Source organism: Cavia porcellus, unplaced genomic scaffold (genome assembly GCF_034190915.1).
Source record: "Cavia porcellus strain 051 isolate PalLab524CR breed Dunkin Hartley unplaced genomic scaffold, mCavPor4.1 scaffold_15, whole genome shotgun sequence".
Lineage (NCBI taxonomy): Eukaryota > Metazoa > Chordata > Mammalia > Rodentia > Caviidae > Cavia > Cavia porcellus.
Window position 1 is genome coordinate 34675741 of NW_026947498.1, and position 23010 is coordinate 34698750.

The 23010-nt window shown below is 34.4% G+C and overlaps 1 protein-coding gene and 1 pseudogene across 5 annotated transcripts in view; one reads left to right on the forward strand and one right to left on the reverse strand.

Annotated features, from left to right (window-relative positions):
• The window catches only part of Znf654 (zinc finger protein 654), an 86433-nt gene extending 69444 nt beyond the window's left edge, over window positions 1–16989 (forward strand). For 4 of the 5 annotated variants that reach the window (XM_063224771.1, XM_013151867.3, XM_063224774.1 and 1 more), the window contains 5 exons: window positions 66–268; window positions 1016–1155; window positions 7249–7390; window positions 12241–14563; window positions 15109–16989. In XM_063224771.1, coding sequence (XP_063080841.1) covers window positions 66–268; window positions 1016–1155; window positions 7249–7390; window positions 12241–14563; window positions 15109–15116 — 2816 coding nt within the window. In that variant the 3' untranslated portion in view covers window positions 15117–16989. The remainder of the gene's footprint in view (window positions 1–65; window positions 269–1015; window positions 1156–7248; window positions 7391–12240; window positions 14564–15108) is intronic. The other variant, XM_063224773.1, reaches the window with a different exon arrangement.
• On the reverse strand, window positions 6015–6137 carry LOC111756688 (small nucleolar RNA SNORA70; annotated as a pseudogene).
• Window positions 16990–23010: the final 6021 nt, after the last annotated feature.

Genomic DNA, 23010 nt, shown 5'->3' on the forward strand with positions numbered 1-23010 from the left:
GTTTCAAACAATAAAGTTTGAATCTTTTCTTGAAAGTAATAGAATGTGTTTTCTTTTTAATATAGTGAACAAATACTTAAGTTCTGAAAATCCACTGTTCTTTGAGCTACGTGCCAGATACCTAATTGCTTGTGAACGCATACCTGAAGCAATGGCTCTTATTAAATCCTGTATAAATCACCCAGAAATCAGTAAAGACTTGTACTTCCATCAAGCACTTTTCACATGTCTGTTTATGTTACCTGTAGAAGATCAACTGTTTCGACAGGTATTGAGAACTACTGCTTTGCCTATTACCTTTTTAACATTTCCAAAAAAGGGGGAATAACTTGTTATTATAGATTTCCTTTTAACAGTAATACCAGTTATTTAAAAAATCATATTATATAGATGTGTTCTCTTTTGACACTGTTCTTTAAGTTCATTTTGTTAGAATCTGATACTAATAAGGGGTGAAATGAGTAAGATATACTCATTAAGAAGCATTATTCAAATTTTTGTTGTGATAGAAGAGGTCAGATAAACTCTGGGAAGCATTATCATTTTGCCTCTTAAAGTACTGAGCCAGTCATGGTGATAGCATGCCTGTAATTCTAGCACTCAGGAGGCTGAGGCAGGAGTCATGAGTTTGAGGCCAGCCTGTGCTACACTGTCAGTTAAAGGCCAGTTTGAGCTTTCGTACCAAGACCTTATCTCTAGATAAATAAATAAGGAAAGAAGTTAAATACTCATGTACATGTTTTTTCCCCAACATGAAAGAATGAATCCTTTCCTACTATAGACACTATATTTAAGGCTGTGCCATTAATGAAAATACAAGTACTTAGTATAAAATGTAGATGCTATACAATGAAACTAAGAAACCATAGAAATATTCTGCATAATTCATCATATCTTTAGAAGAAAACTAGAAATCCGTGTAGTTTCTTCTGAATGTTTACTTTAAACATTTGTTATAACTAGCTTTTTAGACATTTTTGAATGATGTGAATTAATTTTTCCATTCCTCTTACAGCATTTATTGAAAACTGATTGTAAGAGTGGAATTGATATCATCTGTAACACTGAAAAAGAAGGCAAGACTATATTAGCTTTGCAGCTCTGTGAATCCTTTCTTATTTCCCAGCTCCAGAATGGGGATATGTACTGTATTTGGTAAGTGTCCCTAATACAGAATTGAAGTGGAAAGATAGGAGAAGAAAAGGAGATTTGATTAGCAACAGTTTGGACTTTATATATTTTTAAAAATTGGGTAAAAAAAAGTAAAGCCATTTAAAAAAATTGTATAAAGAACAATAGTACATTATTAAGAACTATAGAATTTTTTTTTAAAAAAATTACCGTATTCCACTAATTGATAGTTTAAATTTTAAGAAGGTGGATTATTAATTTTGGTTTTTTTGAGACAGGGTCTCACTGGGTAGCCCAGTCTGGCTGGCTTCAAACTCAGCCTCCCAAATGCTGGGATTACAGGCATGTGCCACCACACCTAGCTGAAATAGTCATGTTTGAAAGTCATTTGTGAATTTGGGGCATGAGGTTTTTTTTAAACATTTAAAAAACTTAAAGTTGTTAGCAGGATATATGAAGTAGTAAGTTAGCTTGCTATTGTCTATCTAAAATGTGGTATAAGAGTATTTTTAGTAAATATAACCAAGAGTATATTTACAAGATTCTAACAGTTTCTCTGCCTAGTTTCCTCCAAGACACACATTCACACACACACACACACACACACACACACACTTCCTACTGTTCTCCTTCTCCCTGTCCCTCCGACTACCACCACATTACCATTTCGTTAATTCTTAAGGGAAAACTAAGTTCCATTTGCTGAACATAATATCTGAAATGATCATGGACTATATAAACTTTTTTTAAATAAAGGACTTGAATTTTAAATTCCTATATTGAACAATAACCTGAAGGCATACAGTTCCAAATGATACTTAAGTCTTCTTTTATAGATTAAAATCTTCAGATTCAGAGACAGAGTCCTATAGCTAATTAACAGTAGAATTGGGTCTAGAAACAAATACACTTCTCTTCTAGGGAAGTATACTTCTAGGGAAGTATGATTTGTCTTCACAAATATACCATACCAACTGCAGTTTCAGATAGAGAGGAAGTAAGTATAGCTTGGGTATGGAAGCACATGCCTGTGGTCTCAGCACTGGGGAGGCTGAGGCAGGAAGATTGCCATACATTTGAGGCCAGCTGGGCCTACACAGTAGAGCTCAGGGCTCCCTACACACATGCATACATAGGGAGACCCTGCCTCAAAAAACTAAATAAATAAATAAAATAAAATTGTTTTCAGTGTATTATCATTTTTTGATATGTAGTTACTTTGAAATGAACCATCATTATAACTGTTAATGGTAGATCTTTTCCTGTGGACATAAGAATGTTATTGCCCCTTTTCTAAACTATTTGAATAGGGTTTCTTTGATCTTTTTATTCATAAGTAACTAGAATCAAGTGTAAAAACAAAGGAAAGGAAAATATACTTCATTTTCTTTTTCTCTTGGCTAATCAATTTCTGCTCTTTAGTGGGAAACCTTAAAAATGGAACAGTGCCGAACTGCTGGTTCCTGGCCACAGAAGCTGGGTGTCACTCAAATTACCTAGTAAGAAGGGAATCTTTATCCTTTGTTTTGGTTTTTCTTCTCTCATTGTTGAGCCAAAACACCTGACACCCAAAATGAAGGAAGGAAAGTTTATTTAGCTTAATTTGTGGAAGCTTCAGTCGATAATCAGCTGGGTTTAAGGCAGGGTGGCAGAAGACAGCAAAACAGGAAGAGCCTAAAAGGGGCAGAGCAGGCCTCTTTCCTCACTTGCATTGTCAAGCTGTACCTACACAGCAAGCTCCTAACCCCATTCAAGCTACTAACCCCTGCTAATCCCATTACAGTTATGACTGGTAATAGTAACTATAACAACTAATAACATCTGATGAGTGCTTCCTGTATTCTGTACTTTATGCATTATCTCATTTAATCTAGCATTCTTATGGCATATTATATTCAAGCCATTCTGCTAGGAAATAGTGAAGTCATATCCAGACAGCTTGACTGACTTCAGCTATTGAACATTATTTACTATAAATGGGTCAAGTTTAGGAGAAAGAAAATAGATGATACAAAAGGTGAATAGAGACTCTGTTATAGGTTTTTCTTAGGAACTAGATAATTTGATGATTCTGTAATAGTAGAATCCTAAAGCTATCTGAGAAGTATTTCAGACAGTGATTGGATGCTATGTTTTCTAAAATACTGTCTGTCTAAAAGAAATGTAAGTTTCACTAAACCTGCCTTTGAGTGTGAAATCCTCACACTAAAGAATAAGGTATTTATACTTAAAAAGAAAAAATAATTGTGCCCTAAGAGTATCTGTAAGGAGTCTCAAATTTATCTTTTTGGAAAATAAGTAAACATACAAATTTCAAATACATTAAATACGTATTTGTATAGTACTGAATGGAATATCTGTCATGATTTCAAACTATCATTCTTTGTTTGAAAATCCATGCTTTGTCTTTTCTTAGTAAAAATACTATTTAGAATGTTTACCATCATCTTTTATCTCAAACTATGTGTACAATTTCTGTTAATACATTTCCTTAAGAGGCTTCAGCATTTTGGAAAACAGTAATCACCAGGACATCAGGCTGAGGATATAGGTCGGTCATAGAACATTTGCCTACCATATAAGAGGCCCTGGTTTTGATCTCCCAACACCAACACCATAACAGCAACAAAAAATTAAAATTTACTAAGTTACCATTTTACAAATGTTTATTGACTAAATCTCATTGTTTGGTACTATGAAAATTACAAAGATAAAAAGTAGTGATTTGCTAAACATCAGTATATATGCGTTTACACCCAGGTATTTTGTGTATCTTTTAATTCTTTTAATAAAGATACTGAATAAAGTGAACATTAAATTTTCATTTGAAATTTCAATCACTATATCAGTATTAGTAGTTGTTTCTAATCATATTTCTTGATAACTTCTGAAACTAAAGAATTTAATGAAATAAATATATCTTTAAAATCTTTCATTTGCAAACATTAAAATAAGTAATTCAAAAGTAGGAAAAAAAGATGAACAGGAATAATCTCAATTTTTACGTATAAAATAACCACATTAAAGAGAGAAGGCAAGTAATAGCACCAGTATCTAACTCGAATAGGGAAAAGGAAACATTTATTTGAGCACAGTTGGGTGTGACATGAGCCATGAGGACAGGGATACAGTTGATCCTGAAAGATACCTGTTTCCAGGGAAACTGAGACTGCTCCTGTTTTTGAAACATTTGTTTTCTTTGTTGTTTTTCTTCAGGCCCTCCTGCTGCAGTGGGATTGCCAACGGCATACAAGCTTCAGTGTTGAGAATAGCTCACAGATTTTGGGCTAGTGGGTCAGGTTCTCACTCTTTAAATTAGTTTCTTAAGCAAAGAGATGAGGGTCACACCGGAGATATGGCCACTCCTACATATTAGGGTTATTCCCAAAAAAGAGTGGCTTTTTTTTTCCTTTTTGGTACTAGGGTTCAAACTCATGACCTTATGCTTGCCGAAAGTGCTTATGCTGCTGAACTAAATCCCTGGCCCAGAGTGACTCATTCTTAACTTGGTAGTACCATTCTAGTTAGTATAAAGCACTGTTGAAATTTAGTTCTCTGTTATTCCCAATCTCATATTGTTGCCACTACCACAACTATATAATGTGTCTCTGAAGAGATTTACAGTATATTAATAGTTGGGAAAATAGGACCTATAAAATATATTCAGAGAAGCACGTGAAATTAGTAAGAGATGTAAGTTATATTCAGATGTAAGTATCATTTTACTTTGGGACATTCATGAAAACTCATGAAAAAACGTTATAGGCTTTCAAACATAATATCGCCTTCAAAATGAAGAAATACTTTCCAAGTAGAGCAACTAGAATAAGCAGATGTGAGAATATATGAAACCCTTCTACTGACAGTGAGGTGACCAATCTAAGAGAATATCCAAGATTCAAATACTGTTCTTTCTCACTTCAAAACTCTAATATGTTTTAGTTGCTATTAACACTAAATAGCATGTTGAATAAACACTAAATAAAAGTATCAGGAAGTCTGGAAATAGGTAAAGTTAGCAACCACAGTAAAGTACACATGTAAAATTAAAGGACACTGAGAAAGCTGAGAGCGGAAATATTTGAAATATAAAGATACTGGAAACAAGTTAGGAGCTCAGAGGGTAACAGAATGTTTATGTCACTAATTTGATCACTAGAAAGAGATTTATTTAGAAAAGTATGATTTATTTTTAAGTGATAAAAATAAATTGAAATACCTAGGCATGGAAAATAGGGAAAGAAGTTGGAACTATAGATTTGGAAAGAAGACGTTTAACCTGGTAAATGCTCTAAAGGAGTATGTGTAAAAGGGGTGGGGGTGGGGGCTGTGACAACTGAGAGTTAAGGATCACCTATACAACTAGTGTGGAATTCTGGTTTTACTTCTTAAATGTTGGTTCACATCATCATATGTTTCATGTTGTCTGTATTGTCTCAAGTAGGCTATGGACCTTCATCATGGTAATCAGCATGTCTTAATTTTTTTGTGGGGGGGGAGGTAGGAACCTTTTAATCATTTGGGGGTGATTATGCAGGAGGAAGCACAGTGGATATCCTCACAAGTGTTAGACCCACCACTTGTCCAGGGGACCATGACTGGGGTTGTCTTTGACTGAACAGACATCTAGGATTAGTCCCTACTTGGCCACCATGTCTTCAGATTTATCTGTATTAAGCTTTGAGATGTGATCTTTGGTGACCCGAGAACTTGAAAGTGGACCCTGCCTAGGGTATCAATCACATGCTCTTTATTCTGCAGCTGGATGCAGATGGACGTGATAACTTGGCCAATGTGATTCCTGCCAACTGTAGCCTAGCATTTTCTCTAAAAGTACCATGCATACCTGTTTAAGTTCAAAGACATAAAGGTCCATTGAAGTGCCCTGTTGCCAGTGGACTCTTAGAGTAACCCAAACAAACAATATATACGAAGTACACAACCAAGGATGTTGCTATTTTAGCCACTGCATACAGTGCTCCTACAGTCAGCTTAAAAAGCTATAAATGTCCACAGATTTAAAGCCTATGTGCTGGTCTCAAAGTACATACTCAGTAAATCATCTTTTAAAATTTTTTCATCAGTTATTTTAGTACTTCTAGATTATGATGCTTGCATAACTTTTATGACGTTCTAATTTGCTAAAATGATATCTTTAATCTTAGTATATCAGTTATATCTTATGATTTACCTTTGTCTCAAAACCCACCATTCTAGCCTTGTTTACCCAATAACCTTGGCCTTATCTTAGAGAAGAATCTACTTGCAATACTTTAAATAGTAAATAACTTTTTCATGACTTTACAAGATCTGATCAAAAATACAGTGAATACTGCTGACAGCATCCAAAAGAAAGGTACACTAATGAAAACATCCTGATGTGTCCTAGTCTACCTCATTCACAGAATCTGACACTATGCCACCTAGGACTTTTCCCTAAAATCAGAATGACTATGCATGGGTAAAGGGTTGGAACCAATTCAAGAAAGAGATGCAGCCATGACAGTGCAACTAAAAAATAAGGGGACTATGAGAACTGTTTCAATTCAGCAAGAACTATGGGATAAGTATGCTTAAAGAAAGAGGGACTACTTACTTTGAGGGGGAGTAATCAGGCAGTGTGTGCCTTTTACTGTAGTAGATTTTTCTAATCAGAACAGTTCATATTTTTCAGTCATACAAAAGCAAATGATCTAAAACATACAGTTTGAAAATCAATATATATTTACACTTAATTATATTGTTTTGATATATTAATTGATAGACTAAAACACTGGTTTCTAAATTTTCAAGTATGATATTAAAGGCCAAAATTATATCATCAATATTGGTACACTGGAACTAAAACATGTTTTTATCCAATAATAGAGCTGTTGTAAGTGTGCTGGTATATAAGTTTAATTTATTACTTACCATTGCAAAATTGTACATTTTGTCTTTTTTTTCCCAACTTTTCTTAGTTGCATAGCATAATTATGTTGGGGATTAAAATAATACATACTTACTTCCACTTTGTTAATATCCTAGCCAGGGCACTATAAAATCAGGAAAAGATAACTAATGTCTGTATTTTAATAAATTGTAGTTTTGATATTTCTCTTTTTTTTTCATTTACAGGGAGTTGATTTTCATATGGAGTAAACTACAGCTTAAATCTAATCCTTCAAAACAAGTTTTTGTAGATCAATGCTACCAGCTTTTAAGAACAGCAACTAATGTGAGAGTCATATTTCCTTTCATGAAAATCATTAAAGACGAGGTAAATAGGATATATTTATCCCTTAAATTTTAAATTAAATTCAAATGACAGTTCACTGAAATGTCAATCTCTTTTAAAATTTGATTATAAAATTGAAGGTAAGGAGGAGTTTAAGGCCACATTCCCCATGTATTCCCACCTTCTCCCCCAATTTCCAACATAATTCAAAAGATACACATAAAGAAAATATCTGAAATAGAGGGAAAAAGCCAATTTATTGTTAAAATTTAATATGGGAACTATTATTTCCATTAGAAGCTATTATCCATTTTTATAATCAAATAAGCTTGTCATTTTTAACATACTAAGTCCCATTCGCAGAATCACGAACTTTGTATGTAATACATATTTACTATAACAGAAACTTAGCTCATACTGCTAACTGGTGTTTGTGTGAAAAACAAAAATGATTTCTCAGATGTTTTTAAAATTTAAAGACACTTTTTAAGGGGTTTATCTGAAGTAATTACAAAGATTCATTACCTGTTTTTTAAAACAGCCCTCAACCAAATTTTTGGGGGGACCATTTATTTACTTTTCTCATTACTGGCACAAAATACCTGATACAATTTAAAAGAGGGGAAGTTTATTTTTGGCACTCAGTTTACAGAGGTGTTACTCCCTAGCTGACCCCAAGGCAGGGCAGAAAAAAATAAACAAACATGTTTTCAAAAAGCAAGGGTCAAGATAGAAAAGAGGACCCCTTCTAGGTCATGCCCCTGTTGACTCACCTCCAACCAGTCTTTATCTCCCAAATGACATTCAGCTGTCAACTCAACAGTGGACTAATCCATTGATGAGTACTACACACTTATGATCCAGTCAGCTCCCCAAATCCTCACATGTGAGCACAGGAGGCTTAAGGGAAATACATAAACAAAAATGGTCCACCCATGGCCGTAAATGCATTTAGTTCATTTCTAAGAGTTGATAGAGCAGTTTAATTATTGCTAAAAAGTCCTAAGTCCAAAGTCTCCTCTGAGCTTTAAGTAAAGTCTTTACTATGGGCCCCTGTACAAATGAAAAGAAATTTAAACACAACATACAATGGCACAAGATGAACATTCTTAAAATCCAAATGGAGAAATTAGATAGAAATGAGACTAAAGGAGGACCCTAATCCACTAGAGCAAACATTAAATCCCATAGTTATGTATCTGGCATCCATTTGTAAACTCCAAAGGGCTTGCATTTCCCCAACCCTGTGGTCTCTCCCTTGGACCAGCTGTGCTTTCCCCTCCCAGCTTTCCTCAGCAATCCATGTTCCTGGCTTTTTCAACGTCTTATGTCTCCATTGCACTGCCTCCACCCTCACAGCTTCATGCAGTGCCCTTGCAGGGACACACTGCCTGGCCTCCCAGGCCTCTTTCTAAAATCTGAGTGAAAGTCTGTCTGACTGCACATCTCTTACATTCTGCATGCACCTAAAATGAGCCTGATGGAGATGGTGCCAAGGTCTACCTTCAGGGGGAGCAGCAGTTGTGCCCTTTACATCTTCTGGTGATTGCAGAAGCCTCAGTATGCTGAGCATGCTTTTTATTTCCTTGTGTGTGTGTGTGTGTGTGTGTGTGGATACCAGGAATTGAACTCAGAACCTCATGCTTGCCAGGCAGGTACTATGCCACTGAGTTACATCCCTGGGCCTTTGAGCATGCTGAACTGAATTTGGGAAAATTCCTGGTCTCTAGGTTGTTGCTATTCTAAAACATGGTGCTCTAGGGCTGTCTTCTCAAAGCAAAGTCTCACCTTTTCAATTTTGAGCTATCTTTTCTATTGTCCTGTTCCAAAATACTTGTATTTTTAATGCTAATCTTTTCAGCAACCAAGATCTCCTCTGCTTACAAGAGTTTCCTTTCTGGCCAAACTCAAAACTTACTAAATCATTCTGCTAGGCTATTTGGTCTAGATTCTCAAGGTAGATCTGGCCAAAAGCCTTACACAGTGGCTATGCCACTGTCTCAACATAGACTGCCTTGAAATTTCTTCTGTCACATTAATCTGCTGCCCTTAACTTCAGTGTCCCTCAGTGTCACAGGACAAATACAAGATGTAGACAGATCTTCCTCCATGATCCAGTCATCTACCAAATTGTTCCCCATGATCCAGTCACCTCCTCAAAGCCCCACCTTTGAGTGTATGAGGTTTTAAGTGAACATACAGATATAAACCATAACAAGGCTATTGCAAATGAGTATGATCCTACAAATAAATCTTTATATACACTTGAAAGTAATTTTTACAGATTCTTTACCTTTTTTCTCAAATGTTAATATGAATTTAAATACAAAGATAAGAAAGATAAAGTCATCTTATATTTTGTAGTTCCATTTAATTGAATCTTTAAAAGTTACTTTTAACTATATAATGTTACTTTTGAGCTTGTTTGGAGGTGTTAGTAGGGGAGCGCAGCTACTCGAATTCCTTGTCGGAAGAAACGGTACTCTTCCATCACGGGTGGTGGTCTCTCTGACCCAGTGTATAGCTTTGGGAGCGACACACATGTAGCAGTTAGGGAGAGGAGAAAGAGAGACGCCTAAAAATATCAGCTTAGGTTTTTGGGACAAGGATTTAGCTCAGTGGCCTAAGTGCCTGCCTTGCAAGCGCATGGTTGTGAATTTGAGCCCCAGTACCAAAAAAAAAAGTATCTATAGCTATATACATATGATTCTCATTTACAACAAAAATTGAGTGACGTTATCACAGAAAGTTTACATTGTGCTATTATACATGTTGCTTATTTTTACATGTCTAGTCAGTCTAAAGGTATATAAGGAAAATGTCATAAAATACAATTCTTAACATGATCTCAAGATACATCCATTTTCCTACAAATGACTACAATTTTCCTTTTATATGGTGTGTAAATATCACATTTTCTTTATGCATTCATTGTTGATGGACAGATAGGATGCTTCCAAGATTTATCTGTTAGGAATTGTGCTGCAGTAAACATGGGAATATGTGTATCCCTGTAAAATAACTCTTAATTCTTTCAAGAAGATACCTAGAAGGAGAATACCTGAGTCAAATGGAATTCTTAGTTTTAGTTTTGTGAGGAATCTCTATACTGACTTCTGTAGTGCTTGTATTAGTTTTCATGTCTATCAGCAATGTAGAAGGGTTCCTTTTCAGCATTTGTTATTATTTGATTTTTTGATGATGACTAGCTTAAGTATCATTTGGTTTCTCTTAAACCCAATTATAAAGAGCAAAATGAAAGACTAAGTAACAGGGAGTATGGAGATAGATCTCTCGCAAATGAAAATGGAATCAAGAGATGGAGGAAGGGGGGAAAAAGGGAGGGAAAGGGAACGCAAAAAGGAATCAGTATGTGTTATGTATATGTATCTACACAGTGAATGTAAACATGTACTTATAAACATGTACAAAAACATTACAAATATGATGCTTGTAGTTTTCGTTCTACAAGAATTTTTTATCTGATGGAATATCATTCATCTATCTTAGTACTGCTGAACGAGACACAGTTAAATACTGTGTCAATTTAGTTGGAGACATTACATATGGCACACCTGAATAGGCTTCGAGAGGAAGCTGCTTAAAGATAGATTTTGGATGATAGATGAGGACAGCACTAACAGTTGTAGAGAGTTTTATAATTTACAGAGCACTTTGTTATTTCACTATTTGTATTTCACAGCTGCCATTAATAGGGTGGCAGAGAAGCATGGTGAAGTGGATAGGAGATCAGACTAACTGAGGAGATTACGGGGGTAGGGGGCTGTTTTGGAGATCCTAAAGTGAACTGAATACAATGGTGTAAGTTGTAATTTTAGTTCATAAATGTCCTAAGACTGTTAAAGAGCCAGGTAAGGAAGCAGCCTGTTCCCTTTTTGGTGAGGTTAAAATTTTTAAACTTGAACATGTGAGTGCATCCCAATGTTACAAATAAAGGCAGAAGATACAATATAACTTTGGAGCAAGAGAGAAGAAATTTTGTGCCAAACCAGTGGATTTTGAAATTGCTATCCCTAGAAAATCTGGGTAGGAAAATTAATAAGAAAAATTTGAAGTCATAAAGCTAAAATGCTGACTATTCCAGATTACTGTTGCTTAAAAAAACCTAAAATGATGGATTTATAGGGGTAAACCAAATTCACTGGAATAAATCTGATTCCCATTCATTTTGCAAACATTCAGAGATTGCTATGTGCCAACTTAGCACAGGAGAACACAAAAATGACCACGTGCACAGTGCTTTAGGAATTCAAAGTGAAGGTAGGGCCAAACATATATAAAACAATATGTAAGTGCTGCTTAAAGATAATGTTATTCTTATTGGAAGGACTACGGAGTATTAATTGTACCTCAAAAGAGGGGAAGAATGAATGAGAAGAAATTTCAGAGAAACCTGATTCTCAAATAATGAATACGACGAGATCAAGGAACTTACTAGCTAGATAAAGTGGAAATAGTATGTGTAAAGTTAAGGTCTACTTGTGTAGCTTTTATGTAAACATATATATATATATATATATGGCATTACAAATGCTCCCATACTAGTTGTTTAAACTCAATTAATTCTTAACCTGGAAAATTGTTATATCTGCATAAAATTAGAGTCTAGAATTTTAAGAAATATTAACCACCATAAATTTATGAAGCATTTTGTATTATGGTTAGTAGGGCTTGTCAAAGGTGGTAATTCAATAAAGTAGAAGCTAAAATGCTGATTATTCCAGATTACTGTTGCTTAAAAAAAGATATGTATTAAACAAGAGTTAATGCTACCGAATAAAGAAAATTATGCGTTAGAATACTGTGTGTGAAAGCTTTCCTTCCAGTTTTTTTTAAAAAATAAAGCAGTTAATGTAAATTTTTTTTTACAGGTTGAAGAAGAAGGTTTGCAAATTTGTGTTGAAATATGTGGTTGTGCTCTACAACTTGACCTTCATGATGATCCTAAAACTAAATGTCTAATTTATAAAACAATTGCACATTTTTTGCCAAATGATTTGGAAATCCTCAGGATTTGTGCACTCTCAATATTTTTTCTTGAGCGCTCCTTAGAAGCTTATCATACTGTCGAAGAGCTTTATAAACGTCCAGATGAAGAATACAATGAAGGCACAAGTAGTGTTCAAAATCGTGTTCGTTTTGAATTACTTCCAATTTTGAAAAAAGGATTGTTTTTTGATCCTGAATTTTGGAACTTTGTAATGATTAAGAAAAACTGTGTTGCATTACTGAGTGACAAATCAGCAGTTAGATATCTAAATGAAAGTACACTGAAAAATTCTACAGATAATCTAAAAAAGACAGTGGAACAGCAAGGTTTAGCTGAAGAGCTTGACTGTCTTACAGACCAGAACACTGCAGAGTATGATCCTGATGATGTATCTGTAATGCAACCTAAAGGTCATGTTAATACAAAGAAAAACCTCACAGCTCTTAATATTTCCAAAGTAGACCACAATGTTCCAAGGCATCGTTGCATGTTATGTAATAAGGAATTTCTTGGTGGTCACATTGTAAGACATGCCCAAGCTCATCAGAAGAAAGGCAGTTTTTCATGTGTAATATGTGGTAGGAAATTTAGAAACAGAGGACTTATGCACAAACATTTAAAAAATCATGTTAAGAAGATACAAAGACAGCAAATTGCAACTCAACAAGATGATCAGGAAATCATTGCTTTGGAAGAAATAAATTGTTCCAGTTCTTCCATTCAGTTTGAAAATGGGAATTCTAATGATCTGGAAGGAGAGACTCTGACTGCTTCTACTGATACAAGCAAAGAAATCATATCTGAGCACATTACTGAATTCATTGAAATTCCTGTAGGTGTATCAGAAGGTATTGAAAATGACAGTCCTGATACTTCTATAGACAATGTCTCAGAGCCTTTACCTCCTTGTGAGGGTGACTATGAAGAAGAAGATGAAGAATGTGATTACGAAGAAGAGGATTATGACCTGAATCAAGAAACTTCAGTAATTCATAAAATCAATGGAACTGTGTGCCATCCAAAAGACATCTATGCTACAGATCATGAAGGCAACTTTAAGTGTCCTGCTCCTGGCTGTGTCAGGATATTTAAAAGAATTGGATTTCTAAATATGCATGCAAGGACTGTACATCCAACTGATTTAAATGTACGACAAACAGTAATGAAGTGGAGCAGAGGAAAATGCAAATTTTGCCACAGGCAGTTTGAAGATTCTCAACATTTTATTGATCACCTAAATAGACACAGCTATCCAAATGTGTACTTCTGTTTGCATTTTAATTGCAATGAGTCCTTTAAGTTGCCATTCCAGCTTGCCCAGCATACCAAAAGTCACAGGATATTTCAAGCTCAGTGCAGTTTTCCAGAATGCCATGAGCTTTTTGAAGATCTTCCTCTGCTCTATGAACATGAAGCCCAGCACTATTTAAGTAAAACACCAGAATCGTCTGCACAGCCAAGCGAAGCAATTCTTTTGGATGTTTGTACAGACTCAAATCCTAATCATCTGGAAACAGACTCATTTAGTAATGAGAAACAAACTGTTAGTCTGCCAGTTTCTACTAGCAAATCAAGAAAAGATTCTGCAGAACCAAAGACATGTATAGAAAAGATGTGTTTGGAAAAGAAAACAGAAAGTTTAGTTCAGAACGGAAATAAACATTCTGATGACACTGTTGCAAGTATAAGCTTGATAGACCAAAAGTTGCCTGACATAGAACCAAATTCTGAAAATAGTTGTAGTATTAGTGATTCAGTTAATGGACACAGTGAAATAGAACAAACATCTTTAGTTTCATCGGATCCTGTTATGAAAACTGATACAAACAGAAGGACAGAAAATGGTTCTATTTTGCCCAGTGTTGTACCACAAGAAAATAATACCTTGCCAGTATCTCAGGCACCATCCAGACCAAATCTTACAAGTGAACATACTTCATATGGCTTAATTTTAACAAAGCCGTATGTCAGACCATTGCCTCCTAGTTATCTTGATGAACGGTACCTTAGTATGCCAAAACGCAGAAAATTTCTGACAGATAGAGTAGATGCCAGTTCTGATCAAGATAATATTTATAAAAAATCAGTGAAAAGATTAAGATGTGGCAAATGCCTGACCACCTACTGTAATGCAGAAGCACTTGAGGCTCACATTGCACAAAAGAAATGTCAGACACTCTTTGGATTTGATTCAGATGATGAAAGTAAGTCTTCTATGTTCTCAGTAGATAAATCTGTAGAAATACGAAGTGTCATAAATAGCCTTAAAGGGGCTAAAATAATTAACATTTCTGTAGCATTACCCTGGACATCATTTTCTTTAACCCATTATCACTATGCTATTAGTATTCCTGTTTTATAGATAAAACAACTAAAACTCACAAGTAATTAGCCTGTGAATTTGTGGAAACTGGAATTCGGACCCAGTTTCTTCATACATTTATCCTGTTCCTTCACTTCATCAGCAGCTTTTCTTTATTCTAGGTTTCATATAATAAAAGTTCTTAGAACTAGATACTTTTCTTAGAAATTATTTGTTTCTCTGATGCACAACATAAATTTTCTGTTGCAAAAGTGGGAGTTGGGAAAAGAATTTGAAAATAATTAAAAACAAGAGGACCAAAAGAAGAGCTTGTCTTTTTACTAATTTCAGTATCCTTTGAGGGTATACATTAAAAAAAAGCAAACTTAGATTTAGAATTCTAGTTAAATATAAAATTTGAATTAACAGACATGTTCTGTTTTACAGGTGCCTGATAAAAATGTTTCAGAAAACCTGTCGATCAAACAGTAGTGTGAAAAAAAGCACTACAAGAAAATGCATCATCAGTTTGCTATTTCCCTGATGGCCTTAATTTTAGACGGTCTCGGATTACTAAAGATAAAGACAAAGCACATTTTCTAGAATGAACTTGCAGAGGAGATGTGCTGGCTAAGACTCCAAAAGAGTTATTATATAATTCCCAAAGTACCAGTTTTCCAAAAAACCACATTTTTTAGAAGTTTATGATGAGTAATAGCAGCATGTTCAGTTTTGCTCATGTGAAAACATATTTGGACTACTAGTCAGAAGACCAGCCATGACGTTACAGAAAGGAAAAAGTTAATCCATTAAAAAGGAGATGAAAGGGGAGCTGGTACACAATAATAAATAATGTAAAGCATTTTACAAATGAAAGTTGTTTTGTTGTCATGCATAATCTGATTATGTCCTCCCTTTTGGTCACGTGTTTTAAGGAACTCTTGTTGTTTGGTTTGTGATATAATTTAGAAGCTGATACATAGCAATAAAACTTAACTTTTCACCACGATAACTATTAAAGATTATAACATTTCCAGATGATTAATTAGATAGATCAGAACTCAGTGAATGGCATGAAAGCATTGAAAATTAACAGAATAATGCTTTACTAATAAGCTCTTGCTAAAATCTTCCACTTTGTAATACAAATACAAGCATTTGTAACACAAATCAGTTACATTTAAAAGGCAGCAGTGTCAAAGAAAGTGAAAAGTACCACCAGTAACTTTGGCAGGATATGGGAGGAATTTGACACCATTACAGGCTATGTAGTTGAAAGAAAACACTGATTTGCAAATTCTTCAATGTGAACACTGGTTAAAACACTGGGATATTCCTATTTGTATATAGTGTTAGGACACTGCTTGGTGATTCATAGTAAAGTCCTTTAGACATTAGTGTGAGTTATCTAAGTACAGTCCTATGAAAATAACTGCTTAAAAATATCACCTAAAAATGAAGTCAATAATTCATTCATTTTATTCAATTAGAGTTAATTCCAAATTAAGCCATACTACTCATACTTTTTATTCATTAGGGATGAATTTCACCTGAATAAACATTTTTATATTAAAAAGTAAGTATTTACACAGAAATGTGCACAGCAGGAACATGATGAGATATATTAATAAATTATTTTCGTTGGTGACCAGTTATTTCCCTAAGAAAGATTTTAACGTAATAATTTAAACAATACATACTTCACAGATTTTTTTAAAAAATCCTCTTGAAAGTTTTCCATCTGCATTATTGAAAGGAAGATAAAGACCTCCTTTTACCTATAGTATATTAATTATGTTAAGCTAAAAGGTAACAAAAATGCAAAGAGAAATTCTTTGAAAACAGACCTATTAATATACTAATGTCAACTAAATATTTCAGTTATGGAAACGGATAAAATTTTGTTTAAAGCAGAGAATCACATCAGACTCTATTATAATTTGTAGGAATATTAGAGCTGCTTCAGTGAGGTTACTTTAGAGTAGCATCCAAAGTTTATTAAATTATAACTTTCAGGTCATGATATATCAGATGATCAAAAATCCTTAATTTTATTAGTTTATCATGAACATTCACTACTATGCAATGATTTTCATAAATTCATTCCAATAAAATTTAAGTTTTTGTTTTGTTATGTAGCCTATATTAGGCTGGAATTTACATACAGAGAACAGTAAGTATATACAACGCAACCAAGTTTTTAAATATTTTTAGGTCAATTCAAAGAAAATGTTTTCCATATTTCCTGATACTAAAAATGTAATGTGAATTTTATTTCAGTTCATCCTAAAAATACATCTTATAATAAAAAGTCTGTTTGGAACCTGGTTCATTTGTACAATGAAGTTTTTTTTGAAATATAATTTCTACTTTGTACATATTTCAGAACTGTTTTCCAGAATTCTAAAATACCATTTTACCACATTTTAACTTATTTCTTTACAAATTGTAACTACTGACATAAATCTGTTCTCACAATTAATTCTGAAGTTCATGGTAAGATGTTTTAAACATATTCTACCTATTAAGTCCTTCAGTTTGACGTTTTATTTCTACTTTTGTGTTGCTAGGAGAAAATTTTCTGAAAGATCAAACTGGTTTATATACAAATAAGTCAAGGAATATCAGAAAATTCTATTTGATTACATTGTTCTAACCTCTGTACTTGCTGAAAATAATATTGAAAGAATGTGTATTTCGTTATGTGTCTTCTAAAACATAAGCCTATATTCTGCTATTATGAAGTACAAGAACTTAACAACAGTTCTTATCTGGGATTCAGAAGAAAAGGAAGCCTTTTATGATCAGCTTCTTTTCTACTTTAAGGGTATGTTTGTCAATTTGGAAAAAGTTTCACATTTTTGTTTTTAAATAAAAATTTCCTTCAAAGAATTAAATGCTAACCTTTTGCTATGTGTAAGGTTATGAAAAGAGCAAATCTGAATTTTTGCTGCTCAGTCATAGAGGATATGAAAAAGAGGAATCTCTGTGGACAAGGACACTGGTACTTTGGGCTTTAGCCATATTCATTATTTTTAAAAATTACCAATTATATAATGCATACATAATTTATATCATTGAAGTTGTGATTCTTTTCAAATCACACTGAAGGTTCAGACATACTCCTTTCATGTTTGATCTAATGTATGAATGAAAAACTTAAAAGGGATGATAGTGTTTATTTTTTAATTTATTTGGTACTGTAAAACACCTTTTCAGAATGAGTAAATGCTGCATATGCATTTTGAAATTGTTAATATGTGAAAGATATTAAGATTCAGCAAGAAAGAAAATTTGTGCTTCCTTGTTGAATATTAAATTATTTTACTTTGCATTTTATAAGAGTACAAATTAAAACTGAGCCATTGAACTGCAATAAATCAACAAGTGTCTCATTTCAAGAGATTTTTGTACTGTACATAGATTTGTTCAATAAAACATTGTCCTTGTTGATAATGCAAGTGTTCAGTTTTATGTAGTACACTGATTGTAAAAGAAATTAGGCTTATTTAAGGTATAAATTAAATGAGAACTTTCAGTTGTGTCTCAAAAGAATGGGGTATTTCAGTAAGTACTATATCCAAATTATTGAATGATTTTTAAACAATATACAACATAGAGAAATCTAACATTTATGTAAAATAGACATTTTTACATCACTTTAATTAGTGTTTGTATGCAGGAATAACAATTGATAGAATTCTGGTTACTAAATTTATTCTGGGTATGTGTCAGTGGCATATATGACTGTACAAACCTGATAGGGATTAGAAAACAGAAATACCAGAATTCTCCAAAAGCAAGATAGTGTATAGATTTTCTGGCGGAACTTAAAAAATTCAGTAAGAAAAAAACAAAAGACTTGAAGTGACCTTAATATTTTAGGATATACATGTCATGATCCACACACCTGTACACCCATTTACTCTAGAAGCTGAGGCATGAGGATAGCTTGATCCCAGTTCGGGGCTAACCTGGGTAACAGAGGAAGCCTTCCTGTCTTAAAAAGGACCCAGACTGCTGTTTAATAGTATTATGTTCTTAACATGTATGAAACACTGGTTCAAATCCCTAGGACCAAGAAAAAATAATCAATCATGATGAAAATTATTTCCTGCAGAGTATCTCAGTGGGGAAATGATTTAATGTTCTTGGGCATGAGGGGTCTGTGGATCACTAACAATAGAAAACACTACACACTCTTTGCTAAAACTTACACTTGAAAAAACAGGTTTTTAGGAAGAAACATCTTTGTAGTGCAGTGAAATAGCACCTGAAGTGAAAGAATAAATAATGGTTTAAGATGATTTGCACATAGCACAAACATGTGGCTTTGAAATAGAAAGTTACGAAGCATTCCAGTGCTGAGATCTAAAATTCTCAGTCTGATTTATGTCCGTATAATCTTAAGAGTAAAATGTACCCATTTTCAGAATGATGACTGCCTTAAGTATATAGGCAAGTTGTTGGGATTTGGATAACTTTCCATTTTCCTTGAGGGAAACATGAAGAATTCTGGGAAGAAATATTACTGAGTACATATCCAAGGTAACCAAATTAAGTCAGTATGTTTTGTCCTTCTAAAACAACACATTACGTTAAATAATGTGCTAAAAAAAATTCATTTGGCTTACAATTTTAGTGGTCAGAAAGTCCAAACATCTCTGCACCACACTGGGTACATCACAGTATACTGAAAAAGTAGGAAGGGACTACTGTGCAGAATAGGCCTATGTGATGACCAGGGAGATGAATAGGTTCATCCTTTAAACAAACTAGCTCTGGAAACAACCCACTCTCTCAAAAGCTATAATCCGGCAGCCTTGACCATCACGTACATATATGACTTCCATTTGGCAGAATGGGACAGTCCCCCCTGTGGTATACAAGCCACCTAATGGGACAGTCATGTATGTATGGCCCCGATGTGGGCATGTTGATCTCTTCCAAAGGTTATGCCCTATTATCTGATCATTCCTTAACATTTCCATTGCTTTAACATATTGAGGACTAAAGTTTCTAGCACAAGAACGTTTAGCGGACACATTCAAACCCATATCCACAAGTGCTTGCCTGGCAAGTGCAAGGTTGTGAGTTCGATCCCTGGTACCAAAAACCAAACAAAAAACCATAGCAAACCCATATCCACACCAAAGCACATAGCATAATATAAAATCTATACTGATTTCAAGAACCAATGGATTACAGGACAGAAGTTTGAGCTATATGTCTCAATTGTAAGTGGAATCAATACAATATTAAATAGAATAAAAGTTTTATCCCTTAATGATAGGTATAACTATTGGGAAGAAATGGCTTCTGTTTTACTAAGTTATTCAGTGTAACCACTGCTTTTCAGACAGCAAGACTTAGAATGATTTGTCACACAGCTCATAAACTGAAAGGTAGGAAATAAAAATCTGATGTGTCCTAAAACCATGATGTTTCCATCTGCTATTCACTTTTCCCTACAAATGTAAAACATAGATGCATCTGATATATCCAAAAAGAGAACACCATACCTGCCTGAAAATCAGTAATTTCAGAGACAAGATGAAGTCTAGTACAGATCTGAGTGATATTTTATGTTGCATTAGCAGTGATTCTTAAGTATGGTCTTTGAGTAGCAGAACTGGTGTTTAAGAAATCTTCCAAGTGATTCTTATACAACTAAGGTTTGAAAATTTAAAGCAATACATGTTTCCTAGGAAGTTAACTGTTTACATTTAAATTTATATTGCTTCCTAGAAACAATCTAGGAAGTTTGCTATGAGTAGAGCTGAAAAACTATAGCCGGGTAAACAGATTTTCAGTCCAAAATCTCCAACCTAACCTTATTTAAAAAGTATTCAGTGTTGAGTTTATTGGAAACAGCCCAAAACATGTGGAAATGTATATAATGTGCTCATACTCTAGTGTGGTAGATTTAAAACTGAGGGAGACATCAAAAATTACAAATATCCCAACTTCCTCATTTTAAAATAAGGTAATCTCATCTGCTCAGGAAGTTGAGGCAGGCCTGAGTTCTAGGCTAGCCTAGGCAACATACAAGACCTTGTTTTAATTAATATCAAAGTAAGAAGCTATATTTGCAAGGTTATAAGAATTAAGTTTGGTGTGGAACAGTTTCTGTTATGATTTGGCTAAATTTCTCTTCATGTTAGTCACTGTCCTGTCCATTTTCAGTCATACTGAAAACCACCCTCCTGATGCTACTTAATTCTGTGCACTACTGCTGATCCTTTACAGATAACTCTTTCTCTTCCTGTCCCCTCTCACTCTTAGATTTAATCTTTTGTAAGCATCACACCTTCTTCAAAAAGCTCTCTTAACTGCTACTATGTCTGTATTACAGTCCACTTCGCTCAGTATTTCTTTGGTCAGTAAATGACAACTGTAGGAACTCACCCCAAACCTTCTAGTAATTACTATAATATCCTTCAGTGGAACTCAAGGAACCATCTTCTCTGATAGGACTATTGTATAGTTTCCTAATTAGGCTCCCTTTCTTTTATCCTTGTTTTTCTTAAATCTACTTTTCACAGCAGCTGCCTGCTGTTCTTGCTTGAAACAAATCAGATCATTCTTTAATTTAGTGGGTTCACAACCTACATTACAGGCTTTATGATGGCAATGAAAAAACAAAAATAAAAATCATTGCCTTACAAAGCTACTGGAGGGTGGGAAGGAGGCAAAAACAATACAGTATAAGTGGTATGGAGAAAAAGTGGGTAAGAAAAAAATCAGTAAAAGTTTGGTCATGACTCTAAAAAGAATGATGCAGCAAGGACTTTTCATAAAGTGATTCTTTTTTTAAGTATTGAAGTTTGAAACAAGGGCCTTAAAATTGCACTATATCCTTTTTTATTTTTTATTTTAAAATAGTCTTGATAAGTAGCTCATGCTTTGCTTAAATTTGTGATCTTCCTGCCTCACCCACCCATAGTGATGGGATTACCACATTCATCTTGATAAAGTAACTTTAAACCAGGGACTTGAATACTGTAAGGGACTATCTGAAGGGAACTCTTCAGGTATCTGACATAGGCTGTCAGGCCAAACAGCAAGAGCAATGGCATTGTGACAGACTGGCATGAAGGTGCAGACAACAGGAAGACACTGATCTGGAATGAGACAGAGAAATAGGAAATAAAGTCAAACAAAAGCCAAAATCCATAGGGTGGACTAAAATCTCTAGATCTGCACCAAAACAGTAGCCATTAGCAACATATGGCTATGAACATTTAGTTGAAATTCAAATAAAATTTGAAATTTAGTTTCTCAATTGCATTGGTCACATTATGAGATCTCAATAACCTCATGTTGCTGGTGGTAGTAATTGCACTGACACAGAACATTTTCATCACCTCATTTGACAGGTTGCTGTATGACAACCTCAACAAACATTTAACAATACCTGGAGTTATTTTGCATTCTGAAACTGAAAGAAAATGGTGTTATCTAGTGGATAAAGCCAGGAATGCAGGCAAGCATATTACAATGCACATTAATCCCCGTAACGAAGAATTATCTTGCCTAAATGTCAGTGGCCCTGTATTTAGAAAAAAGAAAACCTGACTCAAACTCAGTTTATCCAACTATACTTACAATACAGTTCATCAATTAATAGGTAAGGTTTTTCCCCAGGCACTAAGCAAGAATCCTGTTTGACAAAGATTAGCTGGATGTGCTTCAATTCAATTCAGTTCAGTTCAATTCAGTTCAGTCCAATTCAATTCAACTCAGCTCAACTCAACTCCAGTTCAGTTCAGTTCAATTCAATTCAATTCAATTCAATTCAATTCAATTCAATTCAAATACAATTTACTTGGAGTTAACATCAGATCCCAAAGGCTGAGACTCAGTCCCAAGACTCTGTGTTCCCTAGACAGTTTTTTTCCCACTGTGGTTCTGAACAGCTATAACTGGAGGTCCTCAAAACTTTCTCCTTGGGTTCATTTAATCTGAGTCACAGAACTTGTAAAGCTTAACATATTGATTTATCGAAAGAACATTACAGAATACAAAGGAACAACTGGATTTATCTAGCTTTGGAAGAAGTGTGGAACTTTTGTGTTCCTTCTGTATTACCCATCAGTCATGGGTTCTTTAGCTCAAAGTGGGTAGGAAATTGGCATGTCACTGGATAGTTAAGGAGGTTGTACAAATAAGAAATAGTGGCTCCAACTTGCCTCCCTTTTGGAGTAGGTTTTTTGACTCTTGTTAATGCTTTATATTTAGATATCCCCCTAAAGTCGTATGTGGTCACAGTGGGGCTTTATCAGAAGTGGCTAGATCTACAGTATATATTGCTGGGGGGGGATTAAGGGTAGGTGATTACTAGACCAG